The sequence below is a fragment of the Lates calcarifer genome, unplaced genomic scaffold (assembly GCF_001640805.2).
Source record: "Lates calcarifer isolate ASB-BC8 unplaced genomic scaffold, TLL_Latcal_v3 _unitig_2017_quiver_672, whole genome shotgun sequence".
In the NCBI taxonomy this organism is placed as follows: domain Eukaryota; kingdom Metazoa; phylum Chordata; class Actinopteri; family Centropomidae; genus Lates; species Lates calcarifer.
The window spans coordinates 20,249-47,981 of record NW_026115922.1 but is presented as its reverse complement, the minus strand read 5'-3'; the positions used below and the strand labels follow the sequence as shown (position 1 = coordinate 47,981).

The 27,733-nt window shown below is 44.3% G+C and overlaps 3 protein-coding genes and 1 long non-coding RNA gene across 6 annotated transcripts; 3 read left to right on the top strand and 1 right to left on the bottom strand.

The window, feature by feature from the left end:
• The first annotated feature begins 126 nt into the window (after window positions 1-126).
• sid1 (secreted immunoglobulin domain 1) lies at window positions 127-4,306 on the top strand. 2 transcript variants are annotated; one of them, XM_051067798.1, is made up of 5 exons: window positions 127-470; window positions 947-1,183; window positions 1,867-1,956; window positions 2,612-3,039; window positions 3,711-4,306. In XM_051067798.1, exons 4-5 carry the CDS (start codon window positions 2,931-2,933, stop codon window positions 4,127-4,129), a joined length of 528 nt encoding a protein of 175 aa, XP_050923755.1. In that variant the 5' UTR covers window positions 127-470; window positions 947-1,183; window positions 1,867-1,956; window positions 2,612-2,930; the 3' UTR covers window positions 4,130-4,306. The 2 variants fall into 2 exon arrangements, with proteins under 2 accessions (XP_050923755.1, XP_050923756.1); XM_051067799.1 differs by lacking the exons at window positions 127-470; window positions 947-1,183; window positions 1,867-1,956 and having other exon boundaries at window positions 1,967-3,039.
• An 866-nt stretch (window positions 4,307-5,172) lies between these two features.
• On the top strand, window positions 5,173-8,318 carry LOC108891762 (uncharacterized). The gene is made up of 5 exons (XM_018689076.2): window positions 5,173-5,524; window positions 6,623-6,665; window positions 6,984-7,056; window positions 7,139-7,287; window positions 7,821-8,318. The coding sequence occupies exons 3-5, from the start codon at window positions 7,022-7,024 to the stop codon at window positions 8,141-8,143; spliced, it is 507 nt and encodes a 168-aa protein (XP_018544592.1). The 5' UTR covers window positions 5,173-5,524; window positions 6,623-6,665; window positions 6,984-7,021; the 3' UTR covers window positions 8,144-8,318.
• Window positions 8,319-9,138: 820 nt separating this feature from the next.
• On the bottom strand, window positions 9,139-26,628 carry si:ch73-60h1.1 (calcium/calmodulin-dependent protein kinase type IV). Its single transcript, XM_018689070.2, has 11 exons — window positions 25,023-26,628; window positions 21,691-21,769; window positions 21,472-21,534; window positions 21,010-21,092; window positions 20,078-20,150; window positions 18,306-18,396; window positions 17,096-17,170; window positions 16,444-16,519; window positions 15,276-15,402; window positions 14,704-14,856; window positions 9,139-14,248 (listed from the first exon to the last, which is right to left on the bottom strand). Exons 1-11 carry the CDS (start codon window positions 25,127-25,129, stop codon window positions 13,742-13,744), a joined length of 1,434 nt encoding a protein of 477 aa, XP_018544586.1. The 5' UTR covers window positions 25,130-26,628; the 3' UTR covers window positions 9,139-13,741.
• Window positions 18,410-20,990, top strand: LOC108891767 (uncharacterized). Of its 2 annotated transcripts, XR_007809970.1 has the most exons (4): window positions 18,410-18,717; window positions 19,009-19,415; window positions 20,049-20,229; window positions 20,734-20,990. It is a non-coding gene; the product is annotated as an uncharacterized LOC108891767 (long non-coding RNA). The 2 variants fall into 2 exon arrangements; XR_007809969.1 differs by having other exon boundaries at window positions 18,410-19,415.
• Window positions 26,629-27,733: the final 1,105 nt, after the last annotated feature.

Genomic DNA, 27,733 nt, shown 5'->3' with positions numbered 1-27,733 from the left:
AGCCCAGGGCCCTGATCCAGGTCCAGGCCCCTGAATCATCCAGGGTTAGCCCCCCCCCAACCACCCCCCACCACCACCACACCCATCAGGGAGGAGCTTCAGCTGCCAAACAAGCCCAGATTGTTTTACTAAAGTCTGTCAGTGATCATTCAGCAGCTTCACTCTGGAAAACGTTTTAACCTGAGTCCAGTAAAGAGTCGGAGGAAGTGACGGCAGAGTCAGTGTTTCCTGAACGAAGCGGTGAGTCACTGCTGCTCCACGTTAACGAGCTGAAAACGCTTCATTCCTGAAAAACCTTCATTAGACGACAAACATGAAGCGTCTGTTCCCATCGTTTTAAACCGGAGCAGAGCTTCAGAGCTGCTGCACAAACAGGAAGCTTTCTGTGGTCTGAGTCTGGACGTGAAGAAGGTCACTGCTCTGCTGAGCCCGTTTCCTCCGTCCAAACACAGGAAGTGCTGCAAGTTCAGGTGAGGTCAGAGGTCAACTGTGCTTCAAATGGAATCAGACAAACAGGACAGTGAGTGTTAGCTGCTGGAGCTAACAGGCTCTGATCACAGGTCTCAGATCAGTTCTGTGTGTGATGGAACCGATCAGCTGATTCATTAATCAATAGTTCCATCTGTTGCATCGTTCAGAGAAACTTTCATGTTCTAATGTTCCAATAATCGGATTGTTTAACTCGATCAATCGATCAGTTTGATCTGTGAAACAACAGAAAACAGAGAAGTTTCTCTGCTTGAAAACTTTCTGAAGTGATTAATCAATCATTACAACTAATAATCAATTAGTTGATTGGAAGAAGGTTTATCAGCAACTGATCTATTGATCAATGATTCTTCTAATCACTTCTAATGTTCTGCTTTCACATTCTTAAATGTTTTCTTTCTGACTTCATATCAAACTGCTGCTGATGAACTTTTTATCGATCGATCGATCGTTTCAGACCTGATCACCTCGTGTCCTCTGTTACTGAAGCTGAGCTGAGTCTGAACCGAGTCGATGTGTTTCCAGAGGAATCAGAGGAATCCTGCTGACACATGGTCAGAGTTTCAACACCGAGCTGAGACACAGCGGGGGGGTGTTTAACAGAGGGGGGGGGTTATGTCTCCTCTCCTCAGATTATTTTCGGCTGCGGTCGCTGCAGCGCCGCCCTGAGGCTGGAACGCTTCATCACACTGAGGTCAGTGATTCAGACTGAACCTGAGCCACGGCGCCACCTGCTGACACATCACTCACCTCACACTCACTGCTCAACACAAACACCCTGTTTTCTTTATTGATCCATCTGCAGCCATAGTTAGATATTGAAATATTAGTCTCAGGGTTTTTTGAAGCAAAAACGTTTTTTAGTTTAATGTTTTTATTTTACAGACAAAATAAAAAGAACAGCAGCTTAATTAATGATAAAATAACTGTTACAGTCGTATCTTTGTCTCTGAATGTTCAGACCTAGACTTAGACTTAGACTTAGACTTAGACGGACTTTATTGATCCCTTTGGGATGACTCCCTCGGGGAAATTACGTTTCCAGCAGCAGATACAGACAGAACACATCACACAGGGCAGCATGCAGGACAGTTAGCTAACAACACAGAATATAAATAGAACTCAGCCATGTTACAGTTTATTATATATATATATTATTATAGTTATATCTGACACACGTTTTCTGCTTTAACCATAAGAACATAAACTAGTTGAACTCGGTCAGTGAACTAATCAGTTCATTGATTAATCAGCTCAGCTGAAATCTAATGAACCTCTAACAGGAGCAGATGTTTCATGGTCAGAGACACTTTAACTGTCAAACTGCAGTTTCACATCTGTTCACTGTCAAACTTGTTTTTAATTCTCCTCACACAGAGTCATTGTCTCCACCCCCCACCCCCCACCCAGCAGCTGAGTCCAGTATCAGGAGACTGATCCCAGGTTCTGTGGTTCCTGGTTTTTAAGGTGCGTCTCTGAAACATCTCAGACTTTAACACTCGCTCCTTAAAGACACAACCAGACTGAAGTGGATCAAACAGCACGTCTGAATCTCAGTGTTATATTATCCACTCACACGTCTCTGTGGATCAGTCGTTAGCTGCAGCCTTCAGCTCGATGATTAAATCCTTCTCTTCCTCTGATGAAGACATGATGGTCGTCCAGATGTCGGCTGCTGCTCAGACCCGACATGATCATTTCATTGATTGGTTGTTTGACAGGAAATGAATCTGTGAAATCAGTCGTCTCAGTGTGGAACATTCACAGGATCTGTTGGCAGAAATGTAAAATGATCCACAGACATGTTTTTATCACATCAAGCAGATCATTGCTGTGTTTCTACAGGAGCCCAGGACAGACAAACTGAACCACACAGCAGCTCTGTATATTTATGCTTTTCAGTGTAACGTAACCAGTAGTTGACGCCATTTTGTCCCCAGATGGCCACCGTAGACACAGGGGAGCGGAGACACACTCAGAGTTCAGGGGACAGGTTCTCAGACGGCTGCAGTCTGAGTTCTCACCACCAGATGGCTCTAAACCCAACACACTGCTGCTTTAAAATCATTTTAAAACCAGCAAATATTCCAAGACGAGTCAGAGTTTCTGTTTTATTTCACAGTAAACTGAATTTCTCTGGGTTCCTGACTCAGACGAGACGTATGAAGACGTCATCCACCGATCGATCGATCAGTGGAGGTAATAAACAGCAGATATTTGCGGTCTGACTCCAGACCTCCTCACTGTAGATCCTGGTCCCTGCAGGTCTGTGGAGGGACCGGGTTTGATTCTGTGTATCTGCAGTTTACAGCAGCAACATGTGACTCCAGGTTCAGTAATCTGCTGTTTAATGAGGATTTCAGACCCAGAGCCAGAACCTGAGAGACGGTTATGACCCTGATGGTGCTCCCAGTGTGTCTGTTGTGTGTCTGTTGTTTTGAATGACACGCTCGGCTGCTCTGAAGAACAGCAGCAGCAGCAGCAGTTGTTTCCTCAGTCGGTTGACGATGGCGTCTGTGTCGTCGTGTCTGATCCTGGTCTCTCTCTGTGGTGAGTCTGGTTTCATTTAAACACTTAAATTCTGACGGATGCTTCAGTTTTTAATGTGGTTGTTAAAGAAGCAGCTGTCGACAGGATGAAGAGCTGTTTGTCATTTTAGGGGATTTTAAGATGAAAATCTCTTCAAATGAAAACTTCCTGTCTGAAGGATTAAAAGATTCTCACTGAGACGTCTGAAGGAGAAAAAACTGTTTGAGCTGAACAGACATTTACTCAGATACACTGGGAAATATCATGTGATGTCAGTTTAACTCTAGATTTCTCTGCATGAGAACAGATGTGTATTAATCACATTTTAATGTATTACTGTAGAAAATAATTCATGATAGAAAATATCTGTGAATGACAATCCTAAAATCAAACCTGCTGCAGCTTCTTCTTTATATCAACATTATTTTTCTGCTTCTTCTCTTTTTAAATAAACGTTTTCTTTTTGCAGCTTTGCCAGAAATCAAAATAGTTTTATCTAAACTACAAACTAGTTTTATTGGTTTTCTCTTCCTTGAGTTTTTCTTGTGTGTTTTCTGTAAACTGTATTAAGACGTTTGTGACTGTTTAAAGGATCAGTCTTGTGTTTTTGAACCTGTTGGTGGATTTTAGCCTCAAAGGCAAACAAGACAATAAATAAGAAAATACTTCAGGTCTCTGACTTGTTGTTGAAGGTTTGTGTTGGGAGCACAGAGCCGCCGCCCTGCCAGCCTCCACCGTCCAGGTGAGAGTCGGGGAGGACGCCACCCTGCACTGCCCCCTGCTGGACACTTCCACCACCACCAGCACCACCAGCACCATGACTGTCAACACCACCACCTCCTCTGCTCCGTCCACCTCCTCCAACCTGAGCTGGTACAGGAAGGCAGCAGGACAGAGTCCTCAGCTGCTGCTCACCATGAGGTCTGCAGGCGGCTCCAGGGTGAAGTACGGCTCCGGTGTTCGTCCTGATAAAGTCTCGGCTGCAGCCGATGGATCTCTGCTGCTGCGACGCTCCGAGCAGAGCGACGCTGCAGTTTATTACTGCGGCCTCAGCCAAGGACCGGAGCCCAGAGACAGGAAACAAAAACCACGGAGACTCACCAAGAAATGATGTGAACTCAGAGCTGACCGTCCAGACTCTCACTTCAGTTTAGCTTTAGTCAGACCAGGGTTGATTCTCTGTGATTTTAGAATTCATTTCAGACTGTAGGAAAGCCATGAGGAGAGAACATGAACAGCTGTTTGACATCAGATCAATACAATAAAAGTGTCTTTAATCAGCTCATGAGACAGTTTGTTCAGTTCTTGTTGTGACCTGTGCTGAATCAACACATCAGATAAACTCCATTTGACACATTCCTGCAGTTTCAGGTTTGCAAACAGCAACTTTGACCTTTGACCTTTGACCAGCAAAATCTGCTCAGTTCATCTTTGAGTCTAAGTGAGTGTTTGTACCAAACCAAGGTCCCTCGAGGTGTTTCTGAGCTACGTTCAAGAGAATGAGACAGACCTGAAAACATCATGACTCCAGTCACAGCAGCAGAGACATCATAACTGAAATAATCTGAGTTTCATCCACATCACTTATTTTGCATTTTTCTGTTGTTTTAATAACAGGGATTATTGATTATTATTTTTTATCAGTTGATTTTAAGGTGCATTAGATTTATTAAAATGTTTTGTGCAGATTTAACTTACTGATGTAGTAAGAACCTCAAAGGTTAAAAAAAGAAATAATAATAATAATAATAATAATAATTGTTTAGAGAACTAATAACGGATAAGTGTGATTTCCTGTTTACCTCTGTAATCACGCGAGAAGGGACGCAGTTATCGTTTCTTGAAGTCGATTAAGCCACGCCCACTTCCATATGACGATGGCTACGCTCCTATGGAAGCGCGGGGTGGGCGAGTATGTCGGCAAACGGTTTTTCAAAGTCGAGCTGAGGTCAGGGGTCAGTTCACGGTCATGGCTTTAAACTACACGAACAGGAACATGTGAACCGTCTGACGCTGCTCCTGTAACTTAAAACTGATGATGAAGCTCAGCTCTGTCACCCGCTGTTTGACTCATGTTCATTATTAGACTGTGATAAACACAACACCCAATGGATTTATCATTAAAACACATCTCATCATACATCCATAGGTGCACTGTAGCAGCTAGCTAGCTAATTCTGGCTAATCTGCGCCGTAGCCGTCAAAACTTACGTGTTTCGTCGAAAGGGGACGAAGATTGTCGAATCAGAGTGAGAGTAGTCTCGGGCTTTGTCGTGTTTATCGTGTAATTTGTGTTTATTTTTCACCTGTTCGGGCTGTTTACAACCGATGAAGTGTGTTTTTTTTTTCACTTCGGAGCGAGCTAGCTGAGCTAGCTGAGTTAGCTGAACCGCCGCCATCTTGGGAGAGACGTCGATTGTGTTAGTCCGGAGCTGAAGACGGTCGGCTGTCGGAGAGAGGCGGCTCCCGCTGCTCATCACCGCCTCTCTGGGTTTCTGCTAACGTGGTAAATATCTGTTTGCACTACACGAAGCTACAACCGTCGACCTCCGACGTTGAGTGCTAACAAACCTGAACGGTAAACCACAACAAACCGACACAAAGAGTGAACTCAGGTTAACACAAAGTCCAGTTAAACTGACACACACAGGAACTGCTGATCTAAAGGAACAGGCTTTATTCATTCATCATTCTGCAGCAGTAAGATGGTAAAATAATCTGAAGAGAAACTTTACACAGGACAAACTCCAGCCTGTTTATGTAGAATTTATATCAAACTTAACGAGGTGGTTCATAAAAACCAGAAGAGCACAGGTGAGGCAGGAACCTAAACCTTTGTCTCTTCAGTTCATATTCTCTGTCTCACTCTTTATCTTCTCACACTGGGTTCATCTGAGTCTGTACAGAGTCAAACGGTGGCGGAAGAAGCTGTTCATGTTTCAGTCTGATGTGTTTTCAGTGTTTGTTGTTTGGTGAAGACATACAGAGACACATGGGATCAAACCCCTGGAGATGAATCAAACAGGTGGGATTAATAACGACACCAACAGTGTCACAACAACAGGCTTTTAAACAGCACAAATAAACCAAAGATATCAGACTCAAAACCATAAAACTGTTCAATGACAGAGCAGACGGAATATGACAGTTTTTACAGTGAGAAAATATCTAAGTTATTTTAATCATTGAAACGTCTTTGGCTCTGTAAAGAGCATCAGAAGAAAACTGCAGTTATATTATCTATACTTTATTATTATATGTGCAGACTTACACACTCTATAGTTAGTGAATAAACACTGTGATCAGCACAGTTCATTAACTCTGATAGAAGTGTGTTGTTGTACAGTTGGTTCTGTTTTCGTCTGTGGGATCGGTTTTCCTCTGGACTGTGACGGTTTGACAGGAATCTTACTTAGTGCCAGACGTCGAATCAACAACATCGGAGAGAAAATTTCCTGTTTTTCTGTCCGTCACCAACCGACTGAAGCAACGGTCGACCTGATCCCAGAGCAGTTTGTCTCCTCTGGAGACCGTTGGTTTTCTGCTCCAACAGTTTCTCGTGTTTCTCCTGGTTTTTCACTGACGAGGAACTTTAACTCTGCAGACTTCAGACCGACTGCAGCTGCAAACACAGCGACCAGCGACAGGTAAGAAAAACATTTACACAGTTTTACTGAAGGTAAAACCACTGTTAGTGTGGATTTATGAAAGACTGTCATTTATGGTAAAAACCAGATGAAATCATCACTGAGAGTCGTTGTGTTTATGTTAAAATTCAACTTTATGAGGAACTTAGATCAAACACAAGGACTTTTCATTGGTTGTTGTTTTATTAGCAGGTAGGAAACTAAACGAATGAGATGTTTACTCAGAGAAATGAGACGCTTCTGACTTTAAAACCTTTAAACATCTTCATCATCATTGTGAGTTTGTCAGATTAAACTGACACTGAGTGTTTTTGACAGAATCATCCGTCCTGCAGGATTTCCTCAGAGTCTTCGGGATGGACTCGGCCGTGACCTTCATTGTCCTCCTGGGGTCAGAAACTGGTGAAATGCTCCTTTAATCCTCAGTTTGTGTCGTGGTGTTTGTGTTAGTTTGTTGTTCTCTGCCGTCGTAGATGTTGCTGCTGTGCGTGGACGTCGGCCGGAGGACAGTCGTTCTCCTTCTCCATGGTTTTCAGTGGAGGAACTCGGCTCCTGGTTCACGGCGGAGAGGAAGCTGACTGCGATGAAGACGACGATCGTCATCATCAGAACGAGACAAAAGGTGCGTTTCTTTTAACTTCACCTGAACAGTTTGAACAGCAGCTCGCTGTCTCGTTTTTACTGCTGTTTCACTCCGCTTCACCTCTCTGAGCAACAGCTGAGGATCATGGGAAATAGAGTTTACCCTAGACTTTTTATGACAGCCAGTACATCTGTTAATAATCAAGAGCAATCACTCAGTGAATCAAACAGAGGAAGATCCCTTTAGTTTGTGTGTGTGTATATATATATATATATATATACAGTATATATATCACTACCAGACTCCATTGACAAAAACAGGGATTTAACCAGGAGCTGCTGGAATACCACTGCCTCCACCTGTTAGTGTGTCTGTGTTACTGTGTGGTACTTTTACTTCAGTAAAGTATCTGATTACTTTCTCCACCACTGAAAGTCACACAGTAACAGAAACACATATCCTGACAAATTAATAAGTCGTCTTTCAGTATGTAGATTTACTGTGTCAGTAGATGTTTTCAGCAGCAGATTAAACCACATTTATTTATTTATTTATATATTAATTTTTTTCAGGGTCGTCGTCCTCCATTGCTCCGTCTGTTCAGGTTTTATGGTCGGTCCCGTCCCCTCAGGATTCAGGATCTCCTCACCTGCTGGTCTGCGTCCTCTCTGGGTTTAAGTCCCCCGTGCAGGAAGTCCTGTGGTGGGTCGATGACACCGTGGTGACGACAGCGGCCACAGACGTGTCACTGATGAGGTCAGAGAATGGCGTGGCTTACAGCGCCATGTCAGTGTGGGAGGTGTCAGCGGCAGACTGGAAGTCAGGATCCACATACTCCTGTGGGACGGTCCAGAAGGGGCGGGTTTACAGACAGAAGCTCTGCTCAGAGGACTGACGAGACCCGGGCCTGGACTCAGAGACTGGACCTGCACTGTTATAATTTACAGGTTTATTGACCTAAAATCAGAATCTTTGTGTAAATCCAACCATCAGACCAATGTCGTTAAAAGTCAAATATTTCCTCTGGGATGTGGAAGTCAAAATAAAACGTATCTGAAATGTTGGCATCATGGAGTCTTCTAGTTTTGCATTAATTCAACAGAGTTTATTTACAGATGGAGACGGTCACTGACTAAAGGTCCTGTTCATACCTGACCTCAGCACGTCTCAGGTGAACCAGTCACACCTGGACAGCTCTTTAGCTCTCCTCCTCTCCAAAACTAACAGACCAAGTGAGTAACATCAGAAAAATGCAGAATAAAGTAGTTTAAAGATAAAAATCTGCCAACACATCATTCACATGAGTAGCAGCTCAGCTAACAGCCCACAGCCTGAGCGGCTGCTAACGTTAGCTTCTTTTTAAGTTAGGATTCCTTCAGTGTCGTCATCTTCTGCACGTCCAAGTTCTGTCTCTTTGATTCTGTCAACAGTACGTTATCAGTTAACATTTAAATTGTTTTCAGTTGTTTCCTTCCACCCCCACTGAAGATCCAGACGTCTGATGACAAAAAAAGATCAGTGTTAGAACGATAGAAAAAGTGACATGAAGCAGCGAGAAAGTCGTCGTCCTACAGAAAAACCTGGTCTCCTGCAGCTCAGCTCGTTGAATGAGTCACCAGGGAACAGCGACCTGTTAATGAAACCACAGGTTAGATTTCAATCAGCAGTTCGATGCTCGATGTCCGTTTATCAGCTTCTAACACAGATTTTCTAACCGGGATTACTAGTTTATTTATAAAATCATCCAACGTTGTGTCTGATGATACAAGTTGAAATTTTACAACATAATACAAGACTTGAGTTTTGTTCTGGACTTCAGACTCTTTGACTTTGGTTTCCTGATCAAACAGCATCAGTCCTCCAGAGGAAATAAAACCCAGACACAGCGAGTGATTTAATCAGCTATCCTTTACTGTACATGTGATGTAAAATCCTGCCTCAGACACTGAAACGTTTCAATCAGACTGAACCCAGATCAGCTGCTGTTACAGAGTCCTGCAGGATTCAAACTCTCCTCACCCTCTTTAATCTGATATGATCAACAGAAACAAAAGAATACATGCAGAGATACACAGGTAACAGCTGCGACTGTTACACCGTCAGTTTATATGTCATCCTCCAAAATAAAAAAGGTACAGGTTTACTCATCAAACACAAAACAAACACCATTTACAGGTTAGCCCCGCCCACCTCAGACCCTCCCACACACCTCCCCCAGAGGCTGCGATAAATAGAAGCAAAATATTCATGTTTGTACAGAAGAGTATAGATATAAATCAAATATACAGTTTACATGCTTTTTACCGTGACAGCTAGTTATCCAGTGTTTTCCATTTGGCAAGAAGTTACACACACCTGTGGACAGGTAAACACCTGTGGACAGGTAAACGCTGCGTCAGAACCGTTTGTAGAAGATTATTTAAAGAGGAACCAAACCACAAACCAAGATCTGCTAAACTTTGTTCTAGAGATGACGACTCAAAACCAGTTCAACCAGTCTGATCCACTGGTCTAGGACCAGCAGGTGTCAGGATTCAGGATTTAACATTTTTCAGGACTTTCTGTAGGTTTGTGAGTCTTTAAAGAGAAAAGCCTGTCAGGAACGAATGTGTTTCTCTGCACGATCCAGGATTTTGTTTGGTGGCTGAGACAGAACAAAAAGAACTGCAACCTGAGAAAACCTAGCAGACAGCTCCTTTAGAGATAAAGACGAGACCAGGACCTTTGTGGAACCACCTGTGGATAAAAAACTCTTCAAACCTCCTGCTCTCGACTCAAGAGAGATGTCGCTCTGGAACCACAGAGTGAGATTATAATGACGTAGTTTTCTCACAGCACCACTTTATTATATTAAAATTTTATGTGTTTTATGGAAATACCTTACATAATTTGTAATAATGCACCACTCTACATTGCACTTTAGATATTAGGTACTTCATTATCAGTTCTGTCAGGAAGCATCCGATTGGACGAGTCCAAACAGAGTCAGCTCTCCTATATTTTCTGTCCAGATTGGAATAACCTGCTCTGAGATGTTTGATAAATACAGGCCCAGAAACGTCTCGACCATCGTTCTTTAGAGACTGAACCAGCTGCTGTTTCTCACACTGCAGTCCTGTTGGATCGTCTTAGCCGCCAGTGATTTGGCTTCTAACGTGGGATAGTTTTTTTATCTTTGAGTGGCATCAGGTCCACCTGCTTGTATCATGATTTTCTCTTTGTGGTCTGCGATCGTGTTTAGCGTTTTGGAAGCCCCTGTACAAAAAGAGGTAGAATGTGTGGTTTCAGATCAGATGAAAGGGTTTGATTTCCACCAAAGGTCAGATTTGGTATTTTCGGGGGGTTTGAACACAACAACGTGTTTCTGGTTTTGTGGAGCAGTAAAGATGTCAGCAATAATCTGTCTAAAACCAAACTATGTACAGTGCAAACAGGAGATCATCCTCACTGCTGATAAAGTGTAAACAACACAACGTTTTACTAGAAGCTCACAAACACAACACGTTACTTACCTGAACGCTAAAGACTGGAGCTACGCTATCTACTCATACAGTCAGCGGGTGTCAACAGTAAAGAGTAGAAAGGATAAAAAACTCAAAGCAGATTGTCTCTTTGAGAAGCAGAAATCTCCTTTTTTCTCCTCTCAGAGTTTTACAGCGACGTTAAAGTCTGAAAACACATGCTTCGAAAAACTAAAAGGGATGCAAAGAAGAAACAGAAGAAGCCGAGAGAGAAGAAGCAGCTGCTGCTCTCTCGCCTCTCGTCCTTCACATCAGTGTCCACATGTGCCGTGTTACTAAAGTTTAATAAAATACAATCAATCAGCTCCGTCCTGAGCATCCGAGGAAGAATTCACCTTCTGAGCCAGGAGAAGACGAAGAAGCCAGAGGAGACCAGAGTCTTCATTTGTCCCATATCAGAAGCTAAACTGGCAGTGAACCACAGACTGGAGACGCCTGTTCAACGACTGGTTTTAGATTTAAACAAAGTCATGATACAACACTTCGACGGCAACAGAGTGTTTTGCCCTTAAATGCACGGATTGTCTGAACCACATCTGTGATCAGATCTCAGGTCACCTTACTCCCTCAAGCTGCTCGTCAAAAGGCTACAGACCATAAAGCTGCACTGCTCAGGAGACTGGTCTGTCCCACAAGACAAGGCCAAGTCTCGAAACCGCTGGATCAAGACCATGGACACATTATGAGACAATGAGCCCAAACACAAGAGCAAACATCCTGAGTGAGGCAGAGCACAACAGGAAAAGCAGGAGCTGATCAAACAACAAAGGATCAAACTTGGATGATAGAGACTCTGAAGGTCTTTTCACATTCAGCGCAACACAAATTAAATCTGAAATTGCGAAATACTCGCCCACAAATATACAAGAGCTGAAGCTGCGCCGGTTGTGGACATATCTTCACGATGTTCAGTGAGACAGTTTGAGGTTGAGACAGAGGAACAACTACCAGGATCCTTAGACCCAGAGCCTCTCAGTCTGTGATGCCTTTATTTGCAGCGTGAAAGCTCAGAAAAGTCGACCTCCTTCTGGAAAAAATAACTTTTTTCTCTGTGTAATATTTGCATTCTGTGTGAACAAAAACAACATAAAGAAAAAATTAATTAACGTGCGAATTAATCCTACAGAATACAAAAGACAGTAACCTGGTGTCCTCTCTGGTGTTTATTTGGGGTTGTCGGTCCATCTCTTCGTACCTATGAGCATACGTAGCATTCCCATGAGCAAGATATCTCAGGAACGCCTTTAGGGAGTTTCCTTTTTTTTTGCATCATTCACTTGGACTTGAGGATAAACGGATTGTATTTATTAGTCAAAGGTCACTGTTACCAAACACGTCTTTGGCTTCTTGAAACTGATATCTGTGGATCACCTTGAAGAAATTTGGCACAAACGTTTGCTTTGACTAAAAGATGAACTGATTAGAGTTTGGTGGTCAAAAGTCAAAGGTTTCTATCATCGCACAAAACACCTTTTGGCCATAACTCAAGAATTCACACACTAATTTACTGCAACTGGACGAGTTGGAGGAGGTGATTGTAGTTTTTGCCATGTTTGAGATTTTTCATCAAGTCGTTCTCAACAGGATCAGAGAGTAGAGCTACAGGACTCCATAAGTCCAGAGATCAACACACTGTGGCCTGTGCCCAGGAGAACCCAACCTCTCCACCGGCCCTGATCACCTTCTAACAGTATAAGTTAGCCTCGTTAGCACAGCTCCTGAAAAGCAGACTACGTTTCCAGCTGTAGTCAACCCTTGCCTCAATTGTTGTAGCGGTCTTAGCTGTTTAATGTGTTGAACTGTTGAACACTGAGACCTGATTACCATGCAGCAAAATGATGCAGACAATGAGAACAGTTATTAACACCAGATCTAAATGTAAATACCTGTGATCAGATGTCAGATGAGTGTAACACTTTGCTCTGGTTGTAAACATGCTCATTGGTTTGTGCAGATCTGTTTCAAACACAATTAGCTGCTTTTCACTCAGCAGTTAAATGTTTGTTACTGTGGTAAGAAAAGACAAACACCAAGAGATGCCATTTTAGTTTGATTAAAGCAGTAAACTGAGAGCAGTTTTAATTTTTTTAATGTTTTTTTATGATTGATTTGCTTTAAAAATGCACTGTGATATTTCACATTAGGCTGCGCTGGCGTCTTATTGTTTAAACCATAATTACAAGTGGCCAAATGGGAAAAACTGTTTGTGTCAGCCTGAATTTCTGACACAAGAAAAATGTCTACTGGGTGGAAAGAGCTCCAAATGTGTCACCGAACTGTTGGCAGAAAATCCAGCATTAACTCCAATACAATCTGCTCAGCTCATATGAGGGAGAGGTTGTGAATATGATCATTAAAATCTCATTTGACCTAAATAATCAATCAGCAAAAACATTAAAGAAAAGAATGGATGTTCAACCTGCAGCATACCTCTGTACTGGATCTGAAGGTCACACCACTTTCTGTTGGTGGTGTTAGCAGCATGTGATAGTGGTGTTTGTTAGCTAGCTCTCTTTGTTAGCTAGCTCTGTTTGTTAGTGCCGTTTGTTAGCTAGCGGCGTTTGTCAGCTGGCTCTCTTTGTTAGCAGTGTTTGTTAGCATGCTCTGGTGTCTTTCTTTCCACAGTAAAAAGAGCACAGGAGATCTGACAAGTCCTGATATGGGACAAATGTTTAATCTCCAGTCTTCGCACTGCACACCAGCAGCTCGACAGTAGAAACAAAAAAAACGTCCAGCTGCGAAAATATCCAACCAAACTTCAGTGAGTACGTAGCTATTAGCGTGTTAGCAGCAGCTGAGCTACAGAGCTGGAAGATGTCGGTTAGACGTTAGCTGGATGTTACAGACACTTTAGGTTCTGGTGTAGTTTGGTCCCGATAACAGATGTTAGATGTTTGTGAAGTGAAACGAAGGCTGAGCCTCATCATGTTTGTGATTGTTGTGTGAAACTGAGGCAGTGGAGCGTCAGGTGATCACTGACAGGGGGCGGTCTTACTGGCAGGCTCCGCCCCCGGCGTGAAGCCGTTGCTGAGGCTGTTGGGACTTGGGGGCGTGGCCAGCGTAGGCGTGGTCTCAACTCTAGGGGCAGGCTCTACCAGGGAGCAGCTTTTCTGCGGCAGCCGGGGTTGGACCAGCACGGTTTTGGGGACGACGGACGCCTGTCGCAGCCCGTCGGCTCGCAGTGGCGGTCTGGTCAGGGCGGGGCCTGTGGGCGTGATGTCAGAGCTGGGGGGTTTGGGACTGCGCGGAGGGGAGGGGCTAGGTGCACTTTGGTCGGGCTTTGATTCGTCGTCCTGTGGCTGTTGACCTGGGGGCGGGGCCTCTTTGTCTGCTGGGGCAGGGCTTGTGGACTCTGGGGGCGGATCCTGCTGCATGCTGCTCTGCCTGGAAGCCCCCGAGCCTGGAATCTCGCAGCTGTCGGTGCGACGCCGTGAGCCCTCGTGCATCCGACTGGTGGCAACGACGGCCTTCATGGCAGCCTGTCGACGAACACACACATTCACTGTGAACATACAAACTCCGTCTGAACAGGAGGAACGATTCAACCCTCCAGCAGCTGTTTACACAGACACATCAGTATTAATGAAGTTGGATCTCCAACTCGGAAAGTCGGAGCAACGTCACCAACCCTGACATAAGAATTCAAGATGGCTGCTGGCTGCGCTGTTATCAACTGGTGTCGGAGATATGTTTGAATTTGTTCACGTTCGTGGTTTAATGTTCTGTTTTTTTTATTGAACAAGCTTTTTAAGAACGTTCTGTGTTTACGTTAAAATCTAATGTTAGTGTGTGTGTGTTCTTCAGGTGGAGTAGATTTGTTTTGATTCTGAAACGCTCTCAACTCAGAGGTTGATGTTACTCCCAGTCCTGACTTCTGATGTGAACAGAACACACCATTAAGTCTTGAGGTCTTTAGAGAAGATCCCGTCCTCACCTTGAGCTTACGCCGAGCGTTGAACTCCTGTAGTTTCCTCTGGGTGGTGTCCATGTGGGAGAAGCGGGCGGCTTTACCCAGCACCCAGGGATGCTGCAGGGCCTCCCGGACACTGAGGCGCTTGTGAGGGTCGAGGACAATCAGCTTACTGACCTGCAGATAGGAAAACAAGGACAGGACAGTCTAGAAGACGTTTCACCTCTCATCCAAGAGGCTTCATCAGTTCGTGTTTGCAGCTGACCAGGCTGGGACTGGTCCAACTCAGTTGTTCTTTTGTTTCCAACTCAGTTGGACCAGTCCCAGCCTGGTCAGCTGCGAACACGAACTGATGAAGCCTCTTGGATGAGAGGTGAAACGTCTTCTAGACTATAACTAAGTCCAGTTGCTTTCGATTAAACCCTTCTTTGGATAACTATGACCTGGATGAATGAGAATATTCACAGAAGGACAGGACAGGTTCAGTCCACCTGTACAGGAGGAAAACCTCCAGGTCCAGAACAACAAAGATAAAGAGAAACAGAATGTGTTTAGCTTCAAGTTCTACAGGATGTCAGGAAAGGACCAGAACTTACCAGATCCTTGGCATTGAGAGAGACCTCGTCCCACCACGGAGACACAAACTCATAGTCGCAGTTGAGGATTCGGCTGTACATGTACTGATCCCCCCTCGGGTCGAAGAAGGGCTCGAACCCACAGAGTCTGGAGACAGGACGCAGGTCAGCTCAGTGTTAGTGCCACAGATTAATAACATGGCTGCCAATCAAAAACCTGAAATAATTTTGGATCAGAAACTGAAAAAAACAAAAATAAACATCACAAGATTTGTTCTTTTGTTTCTGTTTTCAAATCAACAGCAGAGGAAGAAATATTCAGATCTTTTACTAAAGTAAAAACATCAACACCACAGTGTGAAAATACTCAGTTACAAGTAAAAGTCCTGTATTTAATCTTTACTTCAACCAAAGGGAGAGTTGGAGACAGGAATTCAGTCGGCTGCAATAACTGTTCTAACCACTAGATGCCACCAAATCCTACACACTGCTCGTTGAAGTAAAATACAAAAGTATTATCAGTGAAATGTAACTAAAGTACAGTTTCAGTCAACATGTTTCCAGTAGATTTTACTTAATTAACTTTATAGAAATAAAGACGACAGAATCCCTGCTCTTAATCAAATGAGCTGACTTCTATTAAAACAGGTCAAAATTGAACTAATCAGAGTTTTAGGACTCAATATTAGTCGACAGGTACGTGAAAAGATGAGGGTTTTTCTGTGTGTGCAGATGCAAATGTTAAAGTCACTCAGATGTAGTGGAGTAGAAAGTCGCAACGGAAATACTCAAGTAAAGAACAAGTACAGCACTTGACTAAATGTACTGAGTTACTTTCTATCACTGTATTTAGTGAATAGTTTGTGATTTTTGCTGAGTAACCTCAGCTAAACAGCTTTTTAAAATGTCACAGTAATTAAAGTGAAATAAATGAAGAGCGTGTCGTTATCGATTAAACATCAGACTGAAGTCACACGATCAGTTAACGTCTGAGAGGAAACATCGACAGGAAGCAGCGATTCACATCATGTCACCACTTTGGCTGTGGAGACAGACGGAGGATCATAAAACTTAGATCATACTGACGGAGTGAGTCAATACTGACTCAGTTCACTGTGTGTGTGTGTGTGTGTGTGTGTGTGTGTGTGTGTGTGTGTGTGGACTGGCAGCGAGGCGTTAATGGACTCACAGGATGTAGAGGATGACGCCCACCGACCACATGTCCACCTCAGGGCCGTAGGCATTTCCCCGCAGGATCTCAGGAGCTGCAGAGAGAAGAGGCTGTGAGCTGCCAGATGGCCGACAGAAGCTCTGACTGAGAGCACTGAGAAACCCCACAGAGCAGGGGCTGCACTGAACGCATCACTGCCTGCCACCGGATATCACAGCAACACAGGTCATCAAACGCATCACTACTGCTACTACACCATGTACTGCTAATACTACACCACGTACTGCCAATACTACACCACGTACTGCTAATACTACACCACGTACTGCCAATACTACACCACGTACTGCCAATACTACACCACGTACTGCCAATACTACACCACGTACTGCTAATACTACACCATGTACTGCTAATACTACACCGTGTACTGCTAATACTACACCACGTACTGCTAATACTACACCACGTACTGCCAATACTACACCACGTACTGCTAATACTACACCATGTACTGCTGCTACACCATGTACTGCTAATACTACACCGTGTACTGCTAATACTACACCATGTACTGCTAATACTACACCATGTACTGCTAATACACCATTTAATGCTGCTGGTAAACACCACAGAGTGTATTGTAGGTGATGAAAGTCTGTGTACTTACCGCAGTACCCTGGAGTACCACAGACAGTCTTCATGGTGACCTGGTCATCGACGATTTTGGACAGACCAAAGTCGGCTGAAAGAGAGGAGAACATTTCACTTTAAAACAGAAAACCAGTCATTGTTTAACTGGACGTTTGTGTATTGATGTGTTTCTGCTGCTTCCTGTGTCTATTTCAGGAGAAACGAGGGGGTGAGGCAGCGGAGGGTGGAGGCGGAGGAGAATGTGTCTCTCTGCAGGAGAGTCTCTGAAGTGAAGGGAGGTGTTGGTGGAGGCTGAATGTGAGCTTCCTCCATCTGTAGCTGTTCGCCGGGGGCCCACTGACCATCTGGAGGCACCGACACTCAGAGAGAGGCTCTTCCAAAAACCAAATAATCCACCAGCTCTGTAACCGTGTAGGTGTTTACCATCAGACTCTGATTCTGTTTCTCACAGCAAAGATAACAACATCATGCTGCCTTCAGGCGCAATCAGGAACAATATAAAGAAGGAGGTTCTGTTACCTCGAGACTGAATCGTTTCTAATATATCAGCAGATAATATTTATCAGTGTCTGTTAAACCAACCTTTATTTATATACCACAGTCTGAGGATCAATAAAGTTTCTGTCACATTCAGACTCAGGCAGACACAGAGTCCTGCAGGATTGATCCTAAAACCAGGAAGTCAGTTAGCATGTTAGCATGTTAGCTCTTCCTGTTGTCAGTGTGTTTCTGGTTAAATGTCTGAAATAAGGTCTGTGGTTTTAACACAAGCTCAAGACATTTTCAGGTTTTATTCTCCGACATAAAATGGGTCAGTAAATCCCCCACTCCTGATGTTTGAAGCTTTTACGTGTCTTAAAAAAGGCGGTTGCTAACGAGTGTCTAAATGAGACTACAGAGGTTGTCGGGGACGTTAACATGAAAACCCATCTACTCACCAGTCCACCTTTACAGCCTCGTTGTGTTTCTACTCACGCTCTTTCAAACTCTCACTAACTTTCTAAGAAGAAAGGCTTTTGTAGAAGAGCTCAGAGCTAAATGAAATGACCAGTTGGAAGCTTAGTGGTGGAGACGTTGACGTCATGTGACCGTGGTGGTAGTTGGTTTATAGCCTAACATTAGCTTCTTACTTCTGGAGGTTGGAGAATCCAAAACACAATGAAAAAATGCCATTGTCTTTCTGTGGAGGAACCAGGCCGATGCTAACTTCAGGGTTGGTTCGTTACCTATCTTGAGCGGCGCGTCCAGCGACAGGTCGGCGTACAGCAGGTTCTCTGGTTTGAGGTCACGATGCACAACGCCGTTCTCATGTAAGTACTGAAACACACAAACACATCACAGCGTTAGAGTCTGAGGGCTGCTGCACTGACAGCGCCCCCTGCAGGCTGCCTTCAGGTGAGGGGGGGTGAGAGTGTGAACTGACAGATGGCCTCTTCCTCTAACTCCCAGCATCCCCTGCTGCTCTCTGAACACTCGCTGCCTGTTCTCAGATCAGCTGCAGCTCACACTGAGGATCAGAGGTTAACGCAGCAGCAGACTCAGTGTTTCTCTTCTAATCACTCGTCTGAGAGTCGACACCTGCTGATGGAGACGATGCTTCACGCCTCCGTCTCCTTCACACTGAGGACCATCATTAACGTCAGTCACTAACACGCTTTTATTTATTTAGATTTATAAAACACGTCCACCTCCCGGGGTCACGACCCACATGTTGAGAAACTGATGTTGATGTGTTCAGGGTCTGTGGGATGTTTCTGTGCTGCAGATTAACGACACACGCACTCACACACAAACAGGCGTATGTTTCTCTGTGTGTTAAATGTAGGTCAGTTGTGGTCAGAGTGTGTGTGTGTGTGTGTGTGTGTGTGTGTGTGTGTGTGTGTGTGTGTGTGTGTGTGTGTATTAATCCTCTGGTTTTAATCTGTTCAGCAGCAGGATGGAAGCTGCTGTTACATAAGAGACCTGCAGCTGCTGCACGCTGCCGCCATGAGCAACAACGCTGCTGCCAGCAACACCTGCAACTACTCACAGCAACTACACCAACCACAGCAACACCTGCAACTACTCACAGCAACTACACCAACCACAGCAACTACACCAACCACAGCGTCAAACAGCAGCTGCAGTTAAAAGTTTGAAGATGAATTTCACTTGAACTGTCATAATGACATGTTGTGATCACTGACGTCTTTGATCAGTTACAGGTGTATGAGCAGGTCAGTGAACGCCTCGTCACATGTTGACATTTAAACATGATTTTGTTCCTTTTTGATTAAATCTGCAGAGAAACAGGACGATCGTGATTCATCAGCTGAAACAACAGACGTCTGACAGAGGTGAGCACTGATTGGTTAAATCCCTTCTCTTCCTGTCACATGGTTCACTAACATGTCTAACATGTGGTTAGCCTAGCTTAGCAGAAAGACTGGAAGCAGGGGGAAACTGTTAGCGTAGCTTAGCACAAAAAGAAAAAGTTTTCAGAAATCAAAGCTTAAGTTTAGGATAAACTCAGAGTTTTGATGGACTTTTATTGCAGCAGTCAGAGTCTTAAAGACTAACTTCCTGTTGTTCCACCTGTATACACCTGTCTCTGTCACCTCACAGTCTTTACCCCCCCTCACAGTTTAAACCTCTGGACTATAGATGGATGTTCTGAGTGAACTGGTATAAATAAAAGCTTTAATTCGAATGAGGTGGTGCCCAGTCTGACAGCTCAGAGGCTGAACAGAGGTGGAGGAAGTGACTGTTAATGTGACTGATGGAGGTCCACACTGACTGTGACCAGTGTCTGAACATCATCATGTTCCAGTGATTAAATCCTGTTCATCTGTTATTATTGTTAATCGGTGTAATTCAGTTTGTCTCTCTGCAGACGCTCTATATTAATGTTTATCTGTACGTACGTTAAAGTCTGACAGTATACATAATTAAATAGATAACTGAGACAGAGCTGTATTTTCCTGACACAGAGAGCAGACCCTGAATGCAGCAGTCTTACCGCCACAGCCTCCAGGATCTGTTTAATGACGTGAGCGGCGTCTCTCTCGCTGTAGTAACCTCGCTCCACGATCCTGGAGATAAAACACAAAACATCACATGACACAAACAACATGGCACCTGCTGGTCTGGAGGCTGGAGCAGCAGCACAGAGTGAATATGAATTATTAATTAACATTTAACACCTGGACTGAGATTCAACAATAAACACACAAGAACAGGAAGCAGGAAGTAATGAAATGAAAACAAGAAGACCACATGAAAACAAAACTGGATATTCAGTCGATGGAACACCTGAAGAGCACAGAAACTGAAGGGAGGAAAGGGTTAGCTTAGCATCAAGACTGAAAACTGTTAGCCTAGCTTAGCACAAAGACTGAAGAAACTGTTAGCCTAGCATAGCACAAAGACTGGATGCGGGGGAAATTATTAGCCTTGCTTAGCACAAAGACTGAAAACTGTTAGCCTAGCTTAGCATCAAGATGAAACTGTTAGCCTAGCTTAGCACAAAGACTGGAAGCAGGGGGAAACTGTTAGCCTAGCATAGCACAAAGACTGGAAGCAGGGGGAAACTGCTAGCCTAGCTGTATCCACAGTGTAAAAACACCTCTAAAGCTCATTAACAAACTTGTTGTGTCTGGTTTGTTTCATCCACAGAAATCAAACCGTCAGTGACCGGAGCAGCTTCTCTCTGGGCCTCAGGCAGAACCAAACCAAACCTGAACGCAGCAGGAGTCTGGAGACTGACCTGAGACCAGGTACCTGCTCAGTCAGATTCACACCTGGATCAAATTGTATCACATCAAATACAACTTCCTGCTTCTGCGTCGTCCAGAGCAGCTGCTGTCAGCTGGACGTTTTTATACCTATGAACATGGACTAAAGGTTTTCTCCCAGCTGCGTCATATCATATTTATAATGTGTGAACATTACCTGTCGAACAGCTCTCCTCCAGTCACCAGCTCCAACACCAGAGCGATGTCAGTGTCCGTCTCAAAAATCTCCTTCAGCTGAATCTGATCCACAACAGAAGACGAGACGACTGATTACTGAAACTGGACTTAGATTCAGGTTCATTAACAAACATGCTTCTCAGGTCAGATCCTGATTCTCCATCAGCTCCACACAAACATCATCACACATGTACAGTAGTGAAACAGGCCTCTGCTGTTTCTGGATTGAACACAGTGAAATGTGAAGGTGGTCTGACATGACTCAGTGATTTCTGCAGCAGGTATAAAAATACGTCTCTAATGTCCCAGATTCAGCTTCATCCAGGACACTGAAGACACCAGAGGGAAACAGAGACAGTGTTTCACCATTTAACCAGAAATAATCTGCTCCTCTCAGTGTCAGAGACTAAAAACCACAGATGATACTGAAACACAAACTCACGATGTTTGGGTGGGAGAGGCGCAGCAGGACGCCGATTTCTGTACGAACGATTTTCTTGTCGATCTGAAACAGAAGAAACGACGTCTCAGAACAAACAGCTGAGGAGAAACTAGCCTAGCTTAGCACAAAGACTGGGAGCAGTAGGAAACTGTTAGCCTAGCTTAGCACAAAGACTGGGAGCAGTAGGAAACTGTTAGCCTAGTGTCTGTGATCACTGACCGTTTTCTTGAGGACTTTGACAGCGTAGGGTTTCTGAGTCTGTTTCTCTTCACAGCGATACACGATGGACGTCGCTCCTCTGTAAGAAAACAACAACCACAGTGTTAAATCTGAACAGGAACCATCATCATTCCAAGAGTCAAACCCTGTTTTTCAACTACAGATCAATGGTGAGTAATGTTTGGGAACATAAACCAAACCCTGTGTGTTCTAAGTTTAATAAACTGTGATTCTCCCACAGTCCAGTTTGTTACCTCTGTTGTTCTGGGACTAAAACACAGACTATCGTCAGACACACAGACCAGGTTCACATCATGTTCACTGACAGTTCTACAGTCGGAAAATTACAACTGTTTTTTCAACATGACCAAAGCTTCACCACAGTGTGTGTGTGTGTGTGTGTGTGTGTGTGTGTGTGTGTGTGTGTGTGTTGGGGGGTCTGTTATTCTGCTGGGACAGATGGAGGAAACAGATCCATCTGAAAACCAACCACACACACACACACACACACACACACAGAGTCCTGGTCGGTCTCCATGGTAACAGGTCACCTGGTAACAGGGCTGGTGGCACCGCTGACATCATTTTACTGTTTCTACTGAGCCGTTGTTGTTGTTTGATGTTTATTATTTACTGAAATAATAAACAACAAACAACACCCTCACACTCCGTGTTTACACTCCGTGTTTACACTCAGTAAACAGCCACAGGAACTGTAAACAAACAAACAAACAGTGGAGTCTCTGGTTCAGTTCATTGAAATGTAGCTGTTGTTCAGTTCAAACAAACAGAGACATCATTCAGACTCTGATCCTGTGATAAGTAAAAGTCAAAATACTCCATTACAAATCCTGCATCAAACATGTTACTCAAGTAAAAGTAAAAAGTACTTTAAGTAACAAAAGTAAAGTACTCCTTACACAGAAACACTCCGTTCAGTATTAATAAGTATTAATACGTTGTATAGTTCTCAGAGGTGCTGAACTGAACTACATCATATGAAGAGGTGAAGCCTCATCACTTCCTCTTTCTGCTTCCACAACACACCAACAGTCAGAACCAGTCCAGGAGCCGTTAGCTCCGATCTCAGTGTTTCATACGGTGAAACTGTCCTGTAGCTAACTGAACCCAAGCTAACGTTAGCTCGCTGATATCTGACCTGTTCAGGGTCAGAGGTCACACATATTACCTCAAACTTTATAAAGAGTTTAAATTTAAAGATTACATTTCATAAAAATAACGTCAATTTATGAAATGTTGACTAAATGTCTGAATAACCTCAGGTAGCTTAGCATCGGCTAACTGAATATTCCTCAGACTGTAAGAACACATCTCATTGAAACATATTCCAGAGTATCTGACCATGAAGACATAAATAAAATTTAAAGAATCATATGTAACACTTCTGTAAGTTATGTTAGCTTGTGATGCTACAGTTACTTCCTGTTTACACAGGTAGGTCTCCTAGCATGTGACTGAAAACCTGGTTTATCAAAGGTTTGAGAACATAAGATTTTACTTTCAGACATGATTTAAAAAGAGTTATAGATGTAAGTAACCTTCAGTGTTCAACAACATTATTTCATCATCTTTCTGTAAGCGTTTTATAGGTGTTTAATTGTGAAGGCGATGCTTTTATTTTGAAGTATAGTGACGGTAGCAGAGGGAAGTTGTGACGTGTTAGCTCGCTAACGTTGTTTGAGTTTAACGGAAATATGAAATATTGTAGTTTGATGAGCTGCTGGTTAATGGAGGGAAGAGGTTGGTGTGAGTTTAATTTCATGTTCTGTGTGAAGTTGTTGTGTTTTTGTAGTTTTTCAGACGGTGTTAGCTACATGTTAGCTAGCTGTAGCTAGATTGCTGTTCATTCCGACGCATTTAGTAGTTTTTTAGTTTCAGTTTTCTGGGGCTGATGTGACTGATATCATATATGAAATGTGTACATTTATGTTTTGTCTCTGTAGCTGTCACAGTACCTTCATGGTGCGTTCAGGGAGCTGCAGTACCTGACATGCTCAGAGGAACCGCACACAGTGATGGGCAGGTGTGCTCCAGGACACTGTGACATCACTGCTGATCAGCCTGACGTTTAAAAGTCTGTTTCTGTTCAGAAAGCTGCTTATTTACAACTTCTAATCCACATATTGATCCTGACTGATCAATATCGAAAGAACTGAATTATTTATCTGTATAATTCATTAAGTCGTCACACAGGTGTCTTGTTCCCACCCTCAGGTACGACCCAGAAGAACTGGCTGCAGGTGTCACCAGAGCTTTGGGTTCAGGTAGAGATGGTGGTGCAGGTTCAAACTGGTCATGGATTAAAGAAACAGCAGTGGGTTGCGGTCATAATTACTGTGGCCACTAGGTGTCGCTTAACGACAAAATGCAGCTAAACGTAATTACAGGTGGTAACGAGCTGCTGCACTGACGACAGGACGACGTCTTACAGTCAGAATATAAAGAGACAGAGGCTGTTTACTAACCTATATCTATTCACCTGTTCACTCTGACATCTCGACCAATGAAAATCCTGTTTCCTGGTCCACCTTCTCTGAGTCTCTCCTGTTTTCCAGATGCTGCAGATCTGAGTCCAGAAACTGTTTAGACTCATTCTCCTGCTTCACTGTGACGAGGAAGAGGAGAGGGAACGACTGCAGCTTTGACGCCAGCCGGTGCTAATGTTAGCGAGCTAACCTAGCTAAAAGCAAGCTCTGGGTTTTACAGGTGTTTCTTTCTATGACTCCACATCATGTTTCATTCGTCAGTTCTTTTCTCTGCTGCTCAAAGTGAAGTTAGCTAGCTAATGTCGCGTGTTTCCACGTTAGCTAGGTGAAGTTAGCTCGCTAACACCAGCTTCATGGCTTATATCAAAGGTACCTGCTTTTACCAGCTCAGGTGCTAACAACACTGCAGCATCTGGAAAACAGACGCTGGACCGGGAAACAGGATTCTCATTGGTCGTGACGTCAGACTGAAGGATCAGGTTTCTGCTGTGACCAGATCTCAGATCAGATTAATGTGTCTGTTCACAGTTCAAACAGGAATAAACACTGATCTCAGACCTGACTCTGATCATACATCTGAAGTGTCTATGAATCTGTTTACAACAGGACTGAGTCTGTCTCTCTTCTGGTTCACAGACTGAGACCTGAATCCTGAAGATGTGGTCCGAGTCCACTTCACACCACCACACTAAGACCCACTGAACCCTGTTCTCCTGGACCTGAGGAGGACCACATGGACCCCTCTAAGTGGGCGGCTGTGGCCCTGTGAGGGGTCCATGTGAACTCATCAGTTCTCCCCTGCCCCCCCAATAATGTGGACCAGACCTGCCGAGCTCGGAGTTCAGGGTGTAGAACTCCTCCACCGTCCCGTCCCGCCTCGACCCCTCCACCCAGAACTCCACGGGTTCCGAACCAGGCCGGGACGTCGGCATGGTGACAGCAGAGACTCCCCCAGACCACGACCAGAGAGAACCAGGACCGAGTGCAAGATCACACCAGGCAGGACCGGGACCAGGTTCAGACCGGGTCAGACGTGACCCGATCAGAACCAGGAGCAGAGTAATCCAGATCAGATCTCAGACTTAAATCCAGCTCGGTAAAACCCAGATTAGAGGAGCAGAGGGGGGATGATTCATGATCCTGATGGGCTCTAATCCAGACCAGCAGGAGGAGGAGGAGGAGGATCCGCCTGCTCCCTCAAACTCTCCACCAGGACCGTGAATCCGACAGAAACAGATCAAAACAGAAAAACTACAGCAGAAAAAATCTGTCAAATCCCGAGTGACTCGGCTCTTTAATCCAGACCGAGGCAGGAACCGGGATCCAGACGCGCCAGCTCCAGATGTGTCGCAGCTTCCATCGGGCCTAACCCCTGTCAGATGTCGGATCAGTTCAGTCCATCACCCTCCTCCCGGGTTTCAGTCGTATCTCCGTGTTTTCACCGGTAGAATCGGTCCGTCGGTCCCCGCGGAGCGCAGCCGCCTCCCGGTGGAGATCCAGCCCGCGGAGCCGCTGCTACAGCACCGGAGCCCGGCTGCGTTTTCACCGGTAAACACACCGCGAAATCCGGGGCCGGCTGTGTGCGGGATGTCGGTGCTGGATGCTCGGAGGTTTGATTCCCGGGCAGGGCTGCTCCAGATGTCCGCTGGATCTGCGGAGAGAGCGCTGCTGCTGTAATCTCACAGCCCCGCCCCCTCCGTCCCCGCGCAGGCCAATCACAGCGCCGCACTGGAGCCGAGCCGCAGCTCCCATTGGACGGCGGGCCCGTCCGTCAGCGGAGCCTCTGTCAGCAACCTAAATACAGAAATAACCTAAATACATAAATGTACATTAGCGTGACATCTGGATACTGTGATCCTGCGGGAATCAAACCCGCAACCCTGACACCGCCGCGCGCCTCCTCACAACACGGAAACACGTCATCTCGTCTGTTAAACGTCTTTTATTCAGTAAAGCTTCATGTGTAGTGTTTATCATGGTCTGTATGGATTTAATATGAAGAGCACAGGATCCCGCTCCTTCATTAACACCAGAGGTTATTATCAGGAGGGCAGAGAACAACATGGACTCTGAGAACTTTCATTTCTGTTCAGATAAATATATATGATCAGGTCACCTAGCAACCCCATAGCAACCAGGTGCAGTAACCATGTCAGGACTTTGACCACATACTCACGTGTCTAACAAAAGAGGCTTAATGCTGTGAAACAGGAGAGTGAAAGGAAAAGTCAGAAATAAAAAACACGTCACATACACATCTGAACAAAGTAAAATGTTATTTAAAAAAATCAATGAAATATCCAAAAGAAATGAACAGAAAAATATCTGATTTCTTTATAAAATATTTAAATACACACACACATATTTAAATAGAACAAACAGTGGTAACAGTGTCAGTAGGTGTGTGACAGAGACATGTCTGTCTGACAGTAACTGTGTAATGTTTGTTGAAGGTTGAAGCTGGTGATCTGATCTGCTGACACCACAGCGCCCCCTGTGGACAGAAGCTCTGACCCAGTCTCTGACCCAGACGGCCGTGACCCTCTGCCCTCAGGTGAGACAGGTGAGGATGGATTTATCATCAGTGAGTGCTCTCAGCCGTCCAGATGTGAGCGTCCTCATCAGTTAAAAAGCTGCAGGTGAACAGCTGCTGAACAGAGCCGGGATTAGAGCTGAAGCTTCAACCGTCAGGACGACAACAGAACCACAGACGACACCTGACGCTGAAGACCTGAAGGGATTCACTGTGCTCACTGTCACAGACCAGGTGATGAGGACATTTCTTTATTCACCCTGGAGTCAGTTTATGAAATGATTCATTTTACAGTGGTGTGATGTCAGTTAGTCTGAATGAAATAATAAATGTTCTGGTCAAACTCCATCAGTATTTCAGTCTAACAGCTCCTCTCACATCACACTAACTACAACACCACAGTCCTGACTGACTCACTGAGAAATTGTGGGAGTTAGCAGGTGAACGGTTTCAAAACTATTCTGAGTGGTGGATGAGATGCATGCCGAATTTAAGAGCAGCCACTAAAATGTCTTTAAAAAGGCATAAATCTTATTTTGTAGCACATATAGTTCTGCTGCTGCGAGAGAAATTATTAAACTGCTAGATTTATAAATGGAGTTTGGCGTGGCGTCATTGAAACACTCATTATTTTTCAGAGGAATCTTATTATTCATCAGCTGTAGTATAGAATTATATCATCTTTACTCCCCCAATCCAACATGTGCTAAAAACTAACATTACCTTCAGAACAATCTTCCATTCTGCTGAGTTGTTCTATGTGGACACACAGTAAACCAAACTCCATTCAAAAATCCAGCTGTTAAATGTTTCTCTGCCTCTCAGCAGTTGATCATACTGTGTAATATGTGACTCGTGTTTTAATCTTAAACTAAAGTCTCCTCTCTTCAGTTCGGCATGAATCTGACCACGAAATATTTTGAATCATTTTTATTTTTGTCCTGTTTTAGGTAAACCCTCCGTCTGGTCTTGCAGGTGTCTGTAGTCACTGTGTGATTGGTTG